This window comes from Colossoma macropomum, unplaced genomic scaffold (assembly GCF_904425465.1).
Source record: "Colossoma macropomum unplaced genomic scaffold, Colossoma_macropomum, whole genome shotgun sequence".
NCBI classification, from domain to species: domain Eukaryota; kingdom Metazoa; phylum Chordata; class Actinopteri; order Characiformes; family Serrasalmidae; genus Colossoma; species Colossoma macropomum.
Genome location: NW_023494802.1, coordinates 19606556 through 19625248, shown reverse-complemented (window position 1 = coordinate 19625248; position 18693 = coordinate 19606556). Strand labels below are relative to the sequence as shown.

The following is an 18693-nucleotide window of genomic DNA, read 5'->3' as shown; positions in this document are numbered from 1 at the left end:
GGTGGTTTTGGATAGTAAATAAAATGGCTATATCTGTGTTGTTGACATTGTGACCCCTGGTTCCTATCACCACCACTATAAAGACATCTGAGTCTTTAGGTTTCTTCACAATGAACCACTTCATCTCCAACCAATCTCAATGACTTTGTTTACATCAACCATTAATTATGCAGAAATTTTGAAGAATCGGTGGAGTTCCCCTTTACAGACAGCAAGGCGAATGGTCAGAGTAAACGAAAGAGAAAAACAGTGCACCTTGTGCTCAACAGGGAGACGTCTGGGATTCAGTCCCGCGAGAGTGCTGGCAGTGCGCACGCGCGGGGGCTCGCGGGAGGTTTTTGTGGATGAAATTAGTGCGCGCGAGAGCCCCAGTTTGCTCATTAGAGCGAGTTTAGTGGGAGAAACAGCTCGCGGCAGTTTGGTAAGGTAATAGCATTGAAAGGCTACTAAATGCAGCTTATAAAACGTTCGTTGGCGCGAGACACTCCTTACTGGCGCGTCTTTTGAGTGTGCGCGCGAGAGGCTTCTGTAAAGTTCTATAAAGCGCGCGGGACGGCTTGAATGCCGCAGTTTTGCGCGCGAGAGACTCACTCCAGCATCTGAAACGTTCGTGCACGAGCCATTACTCACTGCAGCATCTGCACCTCGGTGCAGCGTGTAGCCTCTGCTGCACGAGCTCCTCTCCTGAAGGGAGTTGACCATGGCGCGCGCTGAACCAGCGGACACAGCTCGTCCTGGACCGTTCAAACGACGCGGACGCGTGTCGTGTAGCTAAGAAGAGAGGAGCTCGTGCATGGCAACTTGTGCACAGGTACATTTCTCGCCACGTGCGGTGTGCGCGCGCGTCTGAGTGGAAGAGCTCTGAGGAATGGCCAACATGTTTCTCGCTGTCCAACTTTGGGTGATTCTGGGTTTGATCAGCCTCTTCACTGAAGGTAAGAGCGCTTTTTCATGCATGTTGGCTGCATATATGGCTTACATGGTTATATATGGTTTTATATATATATATATATATATATATATATATATATATATATATATATATATATATATGTATATATGGTTTGGTGTGGTATGGTATATGGTTATATGCAGGCGTAGCAGTCTCTATTAAAGTGGTAGCACTTCATTAAAACTTCAGTTGACGTGAACATTTATTTCAGAAACACTCTCTAATAATAAAGGTTATTTCAGGAGTGTCAGTCAAAATTCAGCCACGATATGAAAACACACTGCTTTATTAGTCCATTAACCCCCATCTCTGAAATTTTAAATTCCCATTGACCTTTGTTACCTACTGAGCCATTAAAAGGGCCACTGTGAAAAAAACTGCAGCAGCAACTATTGCAAAGCTCTCTCGCAATATTTCTTGAATCTCTCGCAAACATTTTGTGTTCCTCTGCAATAGTTTTGCGATTCCTTGGAAATTTTTTTTGCATTTCTAAACGTTTTGTCTGCCTTGATTGGAGGCCTGCTCGCCAGCCTTCTGGAGTGGTTTGACCACCATGGAGCTTTTCGCTGTACAACGCTGTGCAAACCTCACCTCAATGAACTGACCCTTCAGATGATTCTGCAGCTGCTGCATAAACTCAAACTATCTAATTAACCAGTGCTCCACCTGTTTTTCCACGTTTTTGTATTCTAATATTTTATTCTAATGCTGTTTGCTATCCGATGTCGACCAGAGGAGGATGCGTTCCCCTTCTGAGTCTTGGTTCCTCTCAAGGTTTCTTCCTGTTTCTCTTAGGGAGTTTTTCCTTGCCACAGTCGCCATTAGCAACACTCATGGGGGCTCAGACCCGGATTTCTCTGTAAAGCTGCTTTGTGACAACACCTGTTGTAAAAAGCACCATATAAATAAACTTTGACTGGACTCGTTCTCTTGCAAAACCCGCTGTATTTGCGATAGAATGCAAAATTATTGTGAGAGAAAGCAAAACTTTAAGAAACGCAAAATTTTGCCATTACCTTTTTTTTCCCCACAGCTCTAACTATGCAAACGTACAAAGTTAGATCACTTTAGATCAAGCAGAGCAGTGGGTCAGTGTTTGTGTGGTATTTTTCCTTGTCGTACTAAATGTAGTTATTGGACATGGCTGGGTTAATCCCTGGTGGTAAATTTGGGTCTTACAGCAGCAAATATACAGCATAAGAGAGCCATATGCATAAGGTTTAACTCCCCACCTGATCAAATATCATGTTTTCTTGCTTTTCTATGTGAAAATAAGTTAACAGGGAAAAACCTTAAATATTACATTTTTCTGCACATTTCAGTGAACTGTTACTGTTATTGTTTATTTATTTATTTATTTATTTATTTATTATTTATTTTTTACCAACTGGGAAAAAAATTAAATATCAAATATAAAATGTATATTTTCTTTATATATTTTATGTGTTATAGACTAGTATAGAGACGTTGCATTCTCTCATGAACTCATTTTTGCTGTCCGTATTCAAGGCAGGTCATCGCTGTGGCCAGGAGACGCCCAGAACATCCAGTCATTTGAACTGTCCACTTCTGCTGACCCAAAGCGAAATCCCAGCCAGTACAGAAACGCAAAGATCCTGCTGAGTAAAGGCACTCAGGCTCATCAGACTCATCAGACTCATCAGACTCATCAAAGACCCAGACGTTGTACATGCTTCTCTTACAAGGACAAGGAGTGTGTCTACTACTGTCACCTGGACATCATCTGGATCAATACTCCAGAGTGAGTGCATCTATTATGTGTCCAAGTTATTTTTCAAAATAGTTTGTCTCGTATCCAGTTGGGCTGTTTATTTAGGACTTACTGCGTTGTTTTCTGTTCTCTTTACTTTTTATTAACCTCTTAAACCAGGGGACATAAAATAGATTTCACAGTAGGGGGGGTCAAACAGTCTTTGGTCAAGGATCACCCCCCCAACAACACGCGCAGACCCACACACTTTAACTGAAACTTTAACATACCCCTTGTTTGTGTTCTTAAAGGACAATTCCACCAATTTTAAACATTTCTTTATACGTTCATCTTTAAGAATAAAGTCATTTAGAGTGGTTTGATGTATATTATTATAAGGTCAGAATTGTTTACAGCAGAGCTCCCAAGAAGCGCAGCCATCAAAGCATTGGCCACAATGCCACAGCAATCCATGGCCAGGTATCCAAGAGAGTGGAATTGGCCTCGCTCTCTGGTTGGATAGGATGGCCTTCCCACTCCCTTTCATCACTCAGCGTGATGACTAAAATTACAGAGAATACTGAGTTTAAAACAAAGATAAAATAAATAAAAATTTATTTAAGCCAAAACTTTAAAAGCTCCCCTAGAAACCTGTCCACGGTGGAGAGGTCTTATAAGGCAAAATATTCCAGATTTACCATTTCACCATTATCAACATTACATATACAAACTCAGAAGGCACTTTGAGGTTCACTGTTTATTTTGGACAGTAAATAAAATGCATGTATATGAGTGGACCTTCTCCCTGGTTCCTATCACCACCACTAAAAAAGAGTCTGTAGGTTTCTCTCCAGAAATCAAACCGCTCTGATGAATGACTGTTCGCATTGCATTGATTACATTATACATAAATGTTGAAACATTCTTTTTTTAATTCTGGGACAGCAAAGAGCTCAAATCTGTCTTTTCCCAGTCACATTATGTCAAAGCTTTGTTAGGCCGGAATTATCTGCATATCTGCAAAACAATAGAATTTGCTCACAGGCCATAATTCAGTCATCCGAGCATGAAGCCCTGATGGGTCTGTATGTGCTCACTCTCCTCACTCTCATAACTACATGGCTAACATAATAGGCTGGCTTTACGTTGTGAATACCTGCATGAAACTAAATTGCACTGGAGTTGTATAATGTAAAACCTCCTGCAACTCGTTTGAAACTTAGCCACAGTTGCAGGCGTCTCAACTTAACCCAACAATGTTGCAGCAGCTACTAGCAAATCGTTTTGTACTACATTTATTATATAAATATGACAGCCTGGTGCTTGTGTTTGTTTTGTTAAAATGTAGCTTGCTGGCATAATTGAAACCATATGGTGCCTCAGTTTGGACCTACCTCTCAACGTTGTGTAAGCAAGCAAATGACCCAAAGTGCCCACAGGCATAGCAAGTGGAGTGCCTTAATGAGTGCTTTACACACGTCTCCTGGCAACACCCTTTTAAAAGGTGTTGACCATGAGTTGTGTTGAAATACGACCCACTTTTGGGTTAGATTTTACAGATCTCTGGAACAAGAAGCATTTTATTTAGTTACTTAAGAGAACCTCCACTAAAGGTCTGTCCAAAAAAAAAAAAATTGGTCTGAAGCTTTTCACAAGTGCACTCCTGATGGTTTTTATTGCTAACAGTAAAAAACATTGCTCCGGCGGCGTGCCCCAAAAATCTGCTTATCTAAAAGTACAGTTAACAAAAGTCTGAAACATGTCAGTGTCGTTCTGTGTTCGGCTTAGAGGAACTGTACTATTAGGTGAGCATTAAATTCAGTCTCTGAGATAAGGCTGAGTAATCTCGTTCAGGTCGAAGGAACTCATTTAAATTCGTCTTGTCTGCGGCTGAATTAATGAATAGAGCAAAGATCTTCACAGGAAAGACAAGCTCAGGTTCATTTACAGTAATTGGTTGAGTGAAAGAGGATTTTTTTTAGCCTCTCTTTCACGTTTCGCTCGTTAGAAGTCTTGTTAGAAGTGTATGCCTTTCATTCCGACACATGTACTGTAGATGCTCAAAAACTGTCCGTTAGTGCAATCTTTTTAATGCGATTGTTACTGTCCATGGTGCTGATGTTAAATCTTAGGAGCATTAAAACGTTCGGTGATGATCACTGGAGACAGCTGTGAAGTGTGAATTTTGGACAAAACCACAAATCGCTATGTTTAACAGAAGGCAAGCCTGAAACTAATGACGTTTAGGACCATCTCAGTGGTCGGCCTTTCCTGATAGTGACAGCTTCCCTTTTCTGCTGAACGCGATATAATGAGATCTCATCCAAAAGAACTGAACGTTTCTTAGCAGTATCATTTCATAGTTTCAGATCCCCTAAATAAACCCAAACGTGGTGACCCAATCTCATCAAAATCTGAAGTGAAACAAATGATGGAAGGAATTTCATGCAAGTTTAATTATGGTATTACTGCTTCGATGCCATCCACTTGAGTTAAAGCAGATGTACCTCTTTAGCCGAACAGATTGCTGGTCTCTGCAGGACTCTGAACTGTTTAAGAGTGATGTGAATGATGCCGCCAATGTTATTTAGACCCAGATTTATGACACATCCTGGCTCATAACTCACCGAAGACATAGATAGACTGTCCTCCAAGTGGTCTGTTCTGAGCCTTGTCCTGCTGGCCAGGGTACTGCGTAATGGAGAACATGAGGGCGAATGCCACTGGTCTGAACTCACAGGCATTTATAACGTAGCAGTCGTGGTGGCCAGAGATCAGAGAGAGGCTCTCATAAGAGCATGGAACTTCTCCCAGATGAGACTGCAGAAAGGCTCTTGGCGCTCGTGTCCACCACTCAATTCAATCTCTGTGGACAGCATCATATGGTTTATCTCCAGCAGGTTGTCAATGCGGTTTACTCCATTCAGAACACGCTGATTGTTTTCTCTTAAGCGTTGCTCTGATGGCTGTCCTGCTCTTGAGGACTGGTGCCAGTGCGCTCCACTTACTGTCAAAAAACTGACTCCTGCTTGGTCCCAATCATCCAAGTTGTCCTCGTGATATCTGTTCTGACTGTTTTGCATATTTTGCAATGCTCTGTCCTCATTGAGGCTATGAAGTTTAAGGCTACGTTCACATTACCAGGTTGAAGTGGCAAAAATCCCGATTTTTTGCCCTAATGTGACTCAGATCTGATGTTTTCAGAGCTGTGTGGACACAAATCTGATCTTTTCAAATTCGACCCGGGGCACTTTCATATGTGGTCCTAGATCGGCTATGTATCCGATTCGTGGCCACGCGACCTTAATGTGAAGCTCAGATCGGAATTCATGTGCTTTTTTCCACTGCGCGTGACCATCATTCAGCGTTACCATGGCGGCAGCGCCAAACAGAAGCTAAAGCCTGTAAACGGTGGAAAAGCAGCTCATCTCACCTTTTTCTCCTTCGTCTCGCTCTAATAATGAAGCTGAGAGCTGATCAGAGTTAATGATCTTCTCAGCGAAGCTCGTTCTGCTCGTTAGTTTGTGCTGATGATGAACGTGATTCATTCACGTGACGTTACTGAGTAGGATGAGCTCATGAGGGTCATTTCAGGACGCCGGTTCGTCACATTAATGACAGATTTGAGTCACTTACCTAAACGAGTGTGAACCATCGTTTCAGAGAGAATCGGATTTGAGCAAAAAATCGGATTTGAGCAACGAGGCTTGTAAAGTGAATGTAGCTTGAATGTCATTGGGCTTTCAAACGAAGACAGTCATGCTGTCTTGCCGTCTCTGTGTCAATCATATAGTTATGTATAGTACTATGCAAAAGTCAGAGAACAACCTTCATTTATTTAATTTCCAGTCAAAATGGCTTTTAAGTGAAGTTATTGATATTTTTGAGGAGATTACATGTAAGATAATCCACTTACGTAAAGAAGGGGAAAGTCAAAAGAAAATAAGTGGAAAAAACAGGAATTTCTGAAACTGAATATTGAGAAAATGGGTCTCCTAACAGCAGTGCAGGACCTGGTAAACACCAAAACTGCCCCATCAGATAAACAGCACTGAAAGCTTTCATCTTTGAGAGAGAGGAGAAAATCAAGCTGCTTCAGATCTGAAAACATCCACAGGTGTTTCTGTCCATCCTTCCACTGTGAGAAGACGACTCAGCGCTATGGGTCTGAAAGGATATTTAGCTGTCAATAAGCCATCACTGAGAATAGCTCAGAACTCAGAACAAGGGACCGGCCACCCAGAGCCCAGACCTTGACATCAACGAATGTGTTTGGGAAAATGCGACCAGCTTTTAAGACTGAACTTTAAACTGTGGAGGAACTTTGGAGATTTCTTTGAAAAAACTGAAAACACACACACACACACACACACACACACACACACACACACACACACACACACACACATCATCTAAACCGCTTATCCTTCTGGGTCACAGTGGGGTGCTGGAGCCTAACCCAGCTGTCATTGGGTGGAAGGCTGGATACACCCTGGACAGGTTGCAGGAAAACAAGTCTCCCAAAAACATAGAAGCAGTAATAAAGACAAAAGGTGGACACTAAACACTGAAACAACCGACGTTATATTTAGTTGTTGAGGCTTCTGGATATTTTGTGTAATTTACTGTTGAATGTATATCTGTCTGTTTATGTATTTTGACATTATATAAATGAAAAGTGGTCTCTGACTTTTGCACAGTACTGCATGTTCTGGTATATTCTCCCCATTGCCCAGCTGTGCACTTCTTGACCGTTACTGGCGTTTTTCTTTATGCCTTTGTTCTCTGCACTCATATACACTCCTGTTCTCTGTCTCAAACCTGCCTGGCAAAGTGAAAACATTCTTCCCCCAGACCTTTGTGTCTGTGCCAAGGTTTTGTCTTGTCTTGCAAAGTGCCTGATACTTTTAATCTCCTCAGCCCAATCAGACATGAGCTAGTCAGGCCTTGGAGTGGTCAGTTTGTGCAGAAGGTTGGTGGTGATATTGAGTTGCTTTTTTCAAGGTTAAACTTTAGTCAGTACTGAACAGTTTATTAACTACTGCCAGAACACACCAGCCTTCTTTCAGCAGTATCATTTATAGCATACAGTAAATTCCTATAAAGATAAAGAAGAGGGAAGAACAGCAAACTTGTGGACTGAGCATTTGAAGCACCTGCCCACTCTCCTCTGTTATAAATGTGTTTTGAGTTAGTGGGTTTTCTGTTGTTTTCTAAGTACAGGGAAAGTGTTGTGTATGGTAACTGACTGTATGCTACTAATGCTTTACAGTCTTTACAGAATCTTCCTAGCCTGATATTTTGGTAACCGAATTGGTAAAGCAGCATGAATGGCAACCAGTCCGTATTTCGTATGCATCATATTAGATGCAGATACTGTTAACACAACTGTGTGACCAGTCAATGATACTCTAACTACCTTCTTCTGGCCAAAAAAATGAATAGCAGGCTAAAGATAACCCAGCATGTGTTTGCTGACTTTCTTAAGGACTGAGTTTTAATTTTGTAATATATTAGAAAACAGAAAACAGTGATTAGTATGTCCTGTTTGACCTGTATTAAATAGAAAACAGCGCAAAACATAATATTTAATTTATTTTTCTTTTTTTAAATAAATATAAATATCATTTCAAATTTGGTGCCTGCAACACCTTCCAAAAAGGTGGGACAGGAGCACATGAATGACTGTATTACATGATCTTTCTTTTTAACAACACTTAATCATTTAGGGACTAAAGATGCCACTTGATCTCCAAAATGGTAACTTTACAGGAGAAGGAAAAAACCTAATTTACTTTTAATGTAAGTCAGTGGAACCAGACTTTCTTCCAAGTAATTTTGGGTAATTTCCTTTAGTCCATCCTTCATGAAATTCACATACAATGTAAAAGGCAACAGGTATTTTCAAATTATGTCAAAAAACTGAAAATCGGCAAAAATGAATGAGGTTTTCTTCCGACAGCAGCGATATGCTCAGTGGGAGACAGGTTGCCTGATTACACAGCTGTTGTAATGTGCAGAATGTGGCTTGCCGTTGTCATATTGAAATAATCATGGACGTCTCTGTAAAAGACATCTTCTAGAAGGCAGAATATGTTGCTCAAAAATGTGTATATGTCTTTCAGCATTAATTGTGCCTTCACAGATGTACAAGTTACCCATGCTGTGGTCACTAATACACCCCCATACCGTGACAGACCCTGGCTTTTGACCTTTACACTTGTAACAATCTGGGAAGTCCTTTTCTCTTCCTTGGCCCAGAGAACACAACGTCCTTATTTCCATAAACAATCTGTGAGGTTGACTCGTCAGAACAATAAAACGGTGGATCAGTCCATTTCAGATGAGCTTCAGCCCAGAGAAGTTGGCAGCGTTTCTGGAAGTTGTCTTCTGCTTTTCATAGCACAGTCTTGACTTGCTATGAAGTCATGGATGTGTTAATTAACAACGGTTTTTCTCAGTATTCCCGAGCCCATGTGGTGATATCCATCACAGAAGCATGTCAGTCCATCTCAGTAATGCCCTCTGAGGGATCGAAGGTCACCTGCATTTAGCCTTACCCTTTAACACACAGAGATTTCTCCAGATTCTCTGAATCTTTTGATGTTATTGTGCACTGTTGAGGGTGAAATACCTAAAATCCTTGTAAACGGGATCATTGTTCCTAAATTGTTGCCTTCTTGCTTATAAAGGACTTATTTTCTGGATGCAAATGACCATATCCTCTATAGTATGAGGCAGAACACAGTCAATTACAGACAGCATAAGGCGTTTGTGTGAAGATATTAGCTTATGTATGCATGGATATTGTTTGCCTGCACCACACTGAGAGACACATGCTTTTTGGAACCTTCCAGATGTTGAAACATGAAACATGCAAACATGACTGTAGTGTTTCTGTCAGTTATTCTCACACCAGCTTTATCCCTTTGCTCAAAAGCCAGTCGCACCTCACAAAGCATTGAAAAACAAATTCTTTGCTCCTTGCCAAGCAGTTCAAGGTGTTTTTCTTTCTGCAAAAAAGACGACTCAACATGGTTCTTATTTGAAGGCTTCTTTATTCTAAACTCAATCCAAAACTGCGCACGCATTGTTTCTAGTGAGTCAAGACTCTTAATTTGGGCCAACCGTTCGAATTGCTGTAGTATATTCGACATTATTCATAGATAGATAAGACACAGACCTGTATGCTATAAAATGCAATGGCTGAAGCCAGGAAACGAAATGTTTCTTATAAAGATTTTGGAAAATCTTTTACCAGCAGTGCACGGTAGATCACAGAATATTTAATACATTCTAGAAGCAGCATCCATCTGGACATACGACTGGACAAACAGTTCATTAACATGAGCCTGGCCACTTTAGCTGCCACCCTATGTAAGCCTTGCTACCTTAAAGGGGAATTACACTGATTTCTGTCTTATTTATTTACAGTTAAATGGTTCATATTTAAACAAAGTCAATAAGAGTCTTTAGATGTGAAATGTTCCATTTAGAGAAACTTACCAACTCGGAGTTGTTCAGTGGTGGTGAAAAGATCCAGACATCTGAAGAATTTAACAGTTATTACATTAAAGTTAGTACGTGAAGTTGTTAGGAATACACTGTCCGATGTCTGAGACACTGTTCCATGATAATTTTGAGGATGGTTTTGGCCTAAAGTTAGATTTTAGACTGTATTTATGGTGGAGTAGCACATGCGAGGTGTTGTGAGGTAAAGTAGTTTTACTATTGTAACATCGTCATCTTAAATATAAAAACTCAAACTCAACTTAAGTTCACTGATGGTTTTGAAAAGTGAATTAAATGGCTGTATTGGTATTACAAACATTGTGACTCCTGGTTCCTATCAACGCCACTATAAAGAAATCTGAGTCTGTAAGTTTCTCAGCAGAGCATTTCACATCAAAGTGCTTTTAATGACTTTGTTTATATCTCAACAACTGAGTTATGCAGAAATTTGGGGGAAAAAAAATCTCGAATTCTCCTCAAATTCCATCTCTAAATTTATAATAAAAATAACTTTTTGTAATTCTAATATGTAATTACATTGGTGTGGATTAATTACATATATTTTACAAACCCAGGTCCAAAAAAGTTTGGACAGTATGTGAAATGCTAATAAAACCATACCATGAGAGACTCTGGCTTTTGACCTTTATGTTGACAACAATCTGGATGGTCCTTTTCTTCTCTGGCCCCCAGAACACAACATCGATTATTTCCGTAAATAATCTAAAAGGTTGACTCGTTAGACCACAAAACGCTTTTCCACTGTGCATCAATCCATTTCAGATGAGCTCAAGCCCAGGGAACTTGGCAGCGTTTCCAGATGCTATTGATATATGACTTCCACCGTGCATAGTACTTAACTCGCATTTGTGGATGAAGTGACGGATGGGGTTTATTGACAGTGGTTGGATGAAGTATTCCTGAGTCCATGCGGTGAGATCCATCTCAGAAGCATGCTGATCTTTAATGCACTGCAGTCTGAGGTGTTGAAGGTCACAGGCATTCATTTGTGGTTTTTGGCCTTCTTCTTTATGCACAGAGATTTCTCTGGATTCCTTGAATCTTTTGATGATATCATGCACTGTAGAGGGTGAAATAACCAAAATCCTTACAATCCCTGGCCAAGGAATGTTATTTTTAAACTGTTGGACTTTTTTTGCATATACATTTTTGTGGTAAGCCTTGACCATCTGTGCTCATAAAGGACTCTCGCTCATAAAGTCTTTCTGGGATGCTTCTGTTATTTCCAAGCATTTTACAATGTTCCTAGAATTACAGTATATGTACAAAAAACAGTGAAGCTGATAAAGTAAAATATTACATATCTTGTCTTTGTACAGTTTTTGTCCAAATACAGGTCAAAGTAGATTTATAAATCACTGCTTTCTGTTTTTTATTTACATCTTACCTGCTGTCCGAACTAAACAGGTTTGTAGTTTAGACGTCTTGTGGAAGCAGAGGAATCAAGTGTCTGGTCACATTAGATTGCTGTTCGTTCCTTTGATTGGCTCAAAGACATAGTTAGTCAAGTTGAGTGTAAAACAGGGTTATTATTGTTTTCAAATTTCCATTAGTTTTTATTTTTATTTAGTTTTTCATTTTGGGTTTTGGGTTTTCAGTTTAGTTTTAGTTTTAAGAGCGCATTAGTAGTTTCAGTTTGGGTTTTATTCAGGAAAGTAAGGTTTCCTTTAGTTTTTATTCAGCGTCAGTTTTAGTTTTTAACATGTTGAATGCTGAGAGGGGAGGTATTTGATAGGTGTACAATATAATTAACCCAACAGTAGACAGTTGGCCCGGCTCCAGCTTTCTTTAAAGACAGTAAACACAGCAAGGATCCACTTCTAAACTTTCAGCAATTCTGTTTCGTTTTAGCTTCTTTTTGAAGTGGGTGATATAGGTTTGATTTAGTTTTTGTGTTTTTGAAATCTGTAGTTTTTATTACAGTTGACGAGCACATTTTTTCGCTGCCACTTTTTGTTTTATTAATAGTTTCATTTAACTTTAATAACCCTGGTGTAGAGCAGGATGATTCCTCACAAAGATCTTTGCGCTTTGACGTGGGTGAGGAGTGCCTAGCAGGAGTAAACTGATTTTAGATTTTCATTTTTATTGGATTTATTCATTTTATTTTATTCTTTAAAAATGGTTCTTCAAAGGTTCTTTAGTGAAGGCTCTAGTGCTAAATAGAACCATAAGCACTCGAAAAGACATTAGCATGCATACATGTTCTTTGCATGCTCATATGGTTCTTTTCTATGATGAAAAAAACTGTTATAAATGGCACTTTTAATTTTTTTTAATGGTTCTTTATAGCAGCCAAAATGGTTTTACTATTGTTACGCGTCAAAGAACCATATTTTAGTAATATTTATTACACCTTTTTAAATCTAATACTTTTTTGTTTTCATGTAAAAGACCAAGATCATTTTCACATAACAGCCTGTGAATCCCTAAAATGCCAAAAAAGTGGTGGCAGAGAATGAAACAGAAGGCTGAAACAGAAGAGACCTGGGGAGGTGAAGGAAAAATTGGGAAGTAAAAGGAATGGAGACTGATGTGTAGGGAGAGATGGAGGTGTAAGAGGAGGACAGCAGTGTCAAGGCAGCACAATGTTATGCACAAATATTTTTATTTTAAATTGCACATTGCAAACTACTTTGGAAAAGCTGGGACAGAATCTGAACTGTTTGTTGTTGAACAAATAATTGTGTAAAGAAGCTTGATGATTTTGATAGTGCATTTAGTTGTATTTCAGTTTGTATTTAGTTTCAGGATAAGGAACTAAAAAGTGAATATGAATTGTGTAGCCATTCAATTTGTACCAGAGTAGAAATAAGATTTTCTGCAGATCTACACTGCAGAGCTGTGTTCCCTAATTCTAGTGTTCTAGTCCACCTTCACAGCACAGTTTAATGTTAATTGCTAGCTTGGAAAATGGTAGTTCTTTGTTTTAGGCGATTTTGATCATTAAAATATAGTAGCATTCTTTGATACAAGAAAATAAGTCAAAATTCTTAACTAGAAGGTGAAAATTTGCATAGAAACTTTAAGTTGGTTTGACAAAGCTGGTTCTGAAGCTGAAATCCTAGGGGATTGCTGAGATGTTACTAAGATGTTGCTATTCTAGATATTTCTCAGTGGTATTTCTCGCAAAATTTTCTACAATTAAATCATGAAAAAACTGAAATATTGATCGTTGGTACAGAAACTCAGTAAAAAATGATTTATGACAAACTTGGTTCTTTAGCTTCATTTACCAAACCTGAAGTATGAAACCTGGGTGTGATCTTTGACTCTGAGCTCTGTTTTATCTGCATGTAAACACAGTCACTAAAGGAGCTTCTTATCATCGGAGAAAATCACTAAAGTTCAGCCTTTTCTCTCTCAGAGCGACGCAGAGAAACTCATTTATGCATTTGTTACAGCAGAGTTGATCACTGTAATGATCTTCTTACTGAACTTCCTAAGAACAACATAGAACAATACATCCTTTACAACTTGTAGAAAATGCGTCAGCATCCTAACAAAAACTAAACCGAGAGATCAGATCACTCCCGATTTAAAAGAGCTGCACTGGTCATGAACGACTTTACGCCATTCGTTTCTTTTGGAGAAGAAAAATATGTTTGAAAGTCCGCTGTGTGAAAAGCTCTACGAGCTCAATGATCCTGAAGTTTTGTGGTTCTAGCTCAAACCTGAGAAAAGTGAGAGTATCAGACAGACATTTACATGTAGTAAATAAAGTAAAATAAAATAAAATAAAACATGCATTCCTACCATCACTCTCACACACACAGTCATACCTGTAAACCTTACATTGTGAAAAGTATGTCTTATATTAAAGGGTGTATAGTGGCAAAGAAAGGAAAACGTGAGGTAACAGTCAGATCAGTGGGGTAATAAGGCAGGTAAGTAAGGTAACAGTCAGATAAGTGGGGTAATAAGGCAGGTAAGTAAGGTAACACTCAGATCAGTGGGGTAATAAGGCAGGTAAGTAAGGTAACAGTCAGATAAGTGGGGTAATAAGGCAGGTAAGTAAGGTAACAGTCAGATAAGTGGGGTAATAAGGCAGGTAAGTAAGGTAACAGTCAGATAAGTGAGGTAATAAGGCAGGTAAGTGAGGTAACAGATAAGTGGGGTAATAAGGCAGGTAAGTAAGATGCTGGAAGAAACACTGGTCTGAGACGATAGTTTCAGAGGATGGACTGTTGAGTGTGATACTATATACCAGTATATTTAAAAGTGCAGCTAGAGGCGTTGGGTCGGATGTTGTCCGGACCATCGTATTAACGTCACATGGGCAGGCTCAAAAAGAATGTCCAGCTCAACGTTTAGGTCTCAAATGTAAGAATTAGCATTATATTGATATATGTATATATATTTTTTTTTTCTTCAAGTTTTTACTGACTTCTCTTTGAATATGCTTTCAATACTCGCTTGCAATTGTCAGGTTCATCCTCTCAGGGAAGGGCTCTAAAGCACAACTGACTGTACAACATATTCTTCCTCACACTGCATACAATTACACAATTTCCCAACAGAGGTCTCCAAATCCCCAAATCTTACATAGTGTAGCTTTAATTAAGTGGATGTTCTTTGGTCAGTAAGGTTCGTCTTGAAATGCCTCCCTTTACATTTTATTTTGATTCACTCAGAGTAGCCACGTTTACGTGCAGCCTAATAATCTGTTAATAATCCAAGTAATAGCTCAATCGGAATAGAATACGTCCCTGTAAACACCTCAATGAGAATAGACTAGTCTGATTGAGGCCATTCGGAATACGATTTCTATCCGATTGAGGCTGAGGTGGGTAATCCTGTAAATAAGCAGTTAAATAGAAGAATAATATCCGTGTAAACGCCTGTATCTGAGTACATTCCTAATCTGAAAGTTTAAGTCCGTTCTGATCATGTTCGTCGTGTCATAGTGAAAGGTTACAACGTTCAACATGACGGAGCAGAAACTGGTCTGCAGAGGAGACGAAGTTTATGCTCTGATCTTTAAAAGACGGCGGTGGGACGGACGTCCAGCTTATGCGTCTCGGAACACGACGTCTTCCTCTCGGCCTTCTTTAATAAGGACATGTGAAGGACGTTTTCCTGAGTCTGACATCATTTTAAAGTCATTAAAAACACAAGCACTGCTCACTGCTGCTCATCTCACTCTGACTGGACTCACGTGATGCTCACTGTCATTGTAACGCCTACACTAAGTGGTTCTCTACGCATGCAGGTCATTTTAGATCTGATTACTTGTAGTGAGCATGTAAACAGAGATTTTTAATCAGATTGTTGAGTAGAGTGAGAATAAACACCTCAGTTTTAATCTGTAATCAGAATGTATTCAATCGGATTGGTGAAAATCTTTGCATGTAAACACAGCCACTGTGGATCAAATGTAAATGTAAATCATCATTTATCTGACTTTATAATGAATTAATGTAAATTGTAAGTATAGCACGGCAACAGTAGACCTCTTAGGGTTGAAGCTTTAGGGTAATTTGAAAGGTATAATGTTTTGTGATCATGTGTCTTGTTTCACTTCCCTGTTTTGTAGGCGGACTGTTCCTTATGGCATGTCCAGCTATCGCGGCTCTCAGCGGGTCAGGCGCTCCAGTGGTGTGGCAGGCACAGAACGTCAGCGCTGCAACTGTACAGACTGTAATGACACACAGTGTCATAAGTTCTGTGAAACAAGACGATTTCACCAAAGGAATCATTCCGCTGGTAATATATGACTGTTTGGAGTGCACAGTTGATCATGTGACATCAGTGATTGTTTAATTTTGAATTAAAAAATCTCTTTTCGTCATCTCAGGTCTCAAGACAGGCAGAGCCTCATCAGCTGGACTATTAAGAAAATGAAGCTTCTGGTCTTCGCTCCGCTTTGAACTCTCATCACCTCTGAGATCGCCAGACTGAGTGGCCTACATGGCTCATCTGGCCTTTCCCACAGCTGAACGTGAGGTCGCCTCTCTGAAAAGGAAAGGTTGTGAAGGATGTCCACTCTGAAGTAAAGACCTGAACCCTGAATTTGACTCCCGGGTGATCTGTGGACTGGCGTTGGGCTGAATTATGTCGGAAAGGAATCCACAGATGTTTGTTTCATTATCCTGAACTCCAGTCCTCATTTCAGTGGAAATTTTGGAATGTTTTTTGTCCCTTAATCCACAATCCAAAAAACAGTTTTATAAGCAATAAGACGATACCTGCAAACAAAAGCGACGAAGACTACTGTATGTGGGTAAAATGGTGGACCTCAAACATCCTGGAGGAAACTATAATTTGTACAAAAATGTATAACATACATTGACTTCCATGCTTTTTTTCCCTCTAATCTTGTTTTTGAGACACCTCTGCTCAAAAGAGGAAACCATGTGCATCAAATGTTACGTTCTAATCCTTGTATACTTGTAATCTTTGTATATCTTATGTATCTAACAGTGATACCGTTGTATTTTACATATTGCATATGGCTATATGTTTATTGCATAGATCTTTCATTTTATTTACAACATTCAAATTCACGTACGACTTCACTTACAAATTCTTTGCACAGTACAAAAACCTGTAAAAGAACAATAACATTTAAATAATTTTTTATAACTAATATTTTCATCCCAGCTTCGTTTTAGTTACCTTCTTCTTTTTATCTGTTCATTTTCATGGTTTAACACCTGGTGACACCCTGATAGCTGTACTAGAAACAGGTTTTAAAGATATTTTAAACTATTTTAACTATTAGCATTACTTTTAATGTCCACATTATTGTCCATAGAACATTTTGTCGCTTTCCTAACCAAAACGTATATCTCCAAAAGGGTAACTTTACAGGAGAAGACTAACACCTTCTTAATGTTTAATGTAAGTCAATGTAAAAAGATTCTATTCCGAATGATTTTGAAGCGTTTCTATTGATCCATTTGTCATGAAATGTTGACATAATGTAATGCTGTGACATAAAAATCATTCAAAATGATTTGAAATTGAAAATTTGTCAGAGATTAAAGATGACAAAATGAAAGAGAAATGGAGATGCATGGTTTTGACATGACAGTGATGAGATATAATATGCAGTCTCACCTTATTTATAAGAGTAAATAGATACTTTTAAGTATTTACCAGTTAATGGTCATGATCCCGTAACACCTTCATGCTTTATAAGGACACATAAGGTTAAGGACATACCCGCTAGCACAGGTGTATTAGTGTAAATGAGGCTACATAACCACTGTGTTGTGTGATGTTTTGCATGACACTTTCTGCCCTTTTGTGTCTGATAGAACTTCAGTGTAGCCTTGTTTTCTGAATTATTCTCTAAATGCAACTGAATTAAAATTGCTCTGCAGAATTATTCTAAACTTTTTAAAAACTTTTAAAAATTGGGCAAATTCTACCTTTAAAAAAAAGACATTTTACAACAAAAAAAATACAACAAAAGTTGTATTGAACATTTAGTATTAAAAGGTTTCAGTCACAGTGAGACAAGCTACTGGTGGCAGATACAGCAACAAATTTGTACATCATTTAAGCAATAGAGCATGAGAGGGAGCGTGTTATCGCAGAATAACATCACGGCTGTGATATGGTCGCTGTAGATCATCACAGCCGTGATGTTATTGATGATAACACATGACCTCGAGTGTTCTATTGCTTTTATACAACATTTAAATAAATAAAGTAATAAATTAATAAACTGGGCCGTGAACGCAGCGTTTAATATTTTTTAATGTTCGCAGTTCCTTCACCAAATTATAGTTCCTTAACAAGCAGCTTGTTGCTACGTCAGAGTAATGAGCTCCGCCCATTCGCTGCACAGTCTGCTGTAAGCCTCGCCTTTTGAAGTACAGACTGAGCCATAAAACTGCTGCAATATCAAGTTCAGCTCAGTTTTGTCAGTTTTTGCCAGATCAGTATTAATGTTGTTTTGTTCCAGCCGGTCTGTAAAGCATCTTACAGCCCATTTAGTTTGGCGAATGGTGTTGGGTTCATTTCTGGCTGATTCCAGGTTGTTTAGCTGTCCTTCTGTCACAGCTGCCGACTGAAAAGCTGCTCAGTGGTGATGACAGTTTGGGAATTTAGTGTCGTCTCATCTTCAGAGTCTGACTAAATCGGCTGTCGGTCAAATGTGATCTTAAAAGTGTCCATTTTCTGTTTGTGGCAAAGTAAGAAGTAAAAACGTTCAAATGGCTTGAGCGTCTCCTTCAGCTGTCAAAGTCATTGCTTAGCAACGGCGTCTCAGCAGAGTGATACAGTATTTGTGAAAAACCTGTGATGTTATGGCGAAATAACAGCACGGTTAGACGCTTCTCAACCAATCAGCTTGCGTGGTCAGAACTAACTGTTGTATAATAATGAATACATCTTATACATCATCATGACTCTGAGGATCATCCGTCAGTCTACTAATATAATAGACAGTTCGGAGAGATCAAGAATGAGCTTTTATAAAACTGGAAGATTCCCCTAAAACTGCTAATGACCTTTTATCTCCCATGATGGCGCCCATGTTTTATCT

At 39.1% G+C, this 18693-nt stretch overlaps 1 protein-coding gene across 1 annotated transcript; it reads left to right on the top strand.

Annotated features, from left to right (window-relative positions):
• The first annotated feature begins 283 nt into the window (after window positions 1-283).
• edn3b (endothelin 3b) lies at window positions 284-17287 on the top strand. The gene is made up of 4 exons (XM_036591605.1): window positions 284-935; window positions 2462-2714; window positions 15733-15902; window positions 15994-17287. Exons 1-4 carry the CDS (start codon window positions 869-871, stop codon window positions 16038-16040), a joined length of 537 nt encoding a protein of 178 aa, XP_036447498.1. The 5' UTR covers window positions 284-868; the 3' UTR covers window positions 16041-17287.
• The last annotated feature ends 1406 nt before the right edge of the window (window positions 17288-18693 follow it).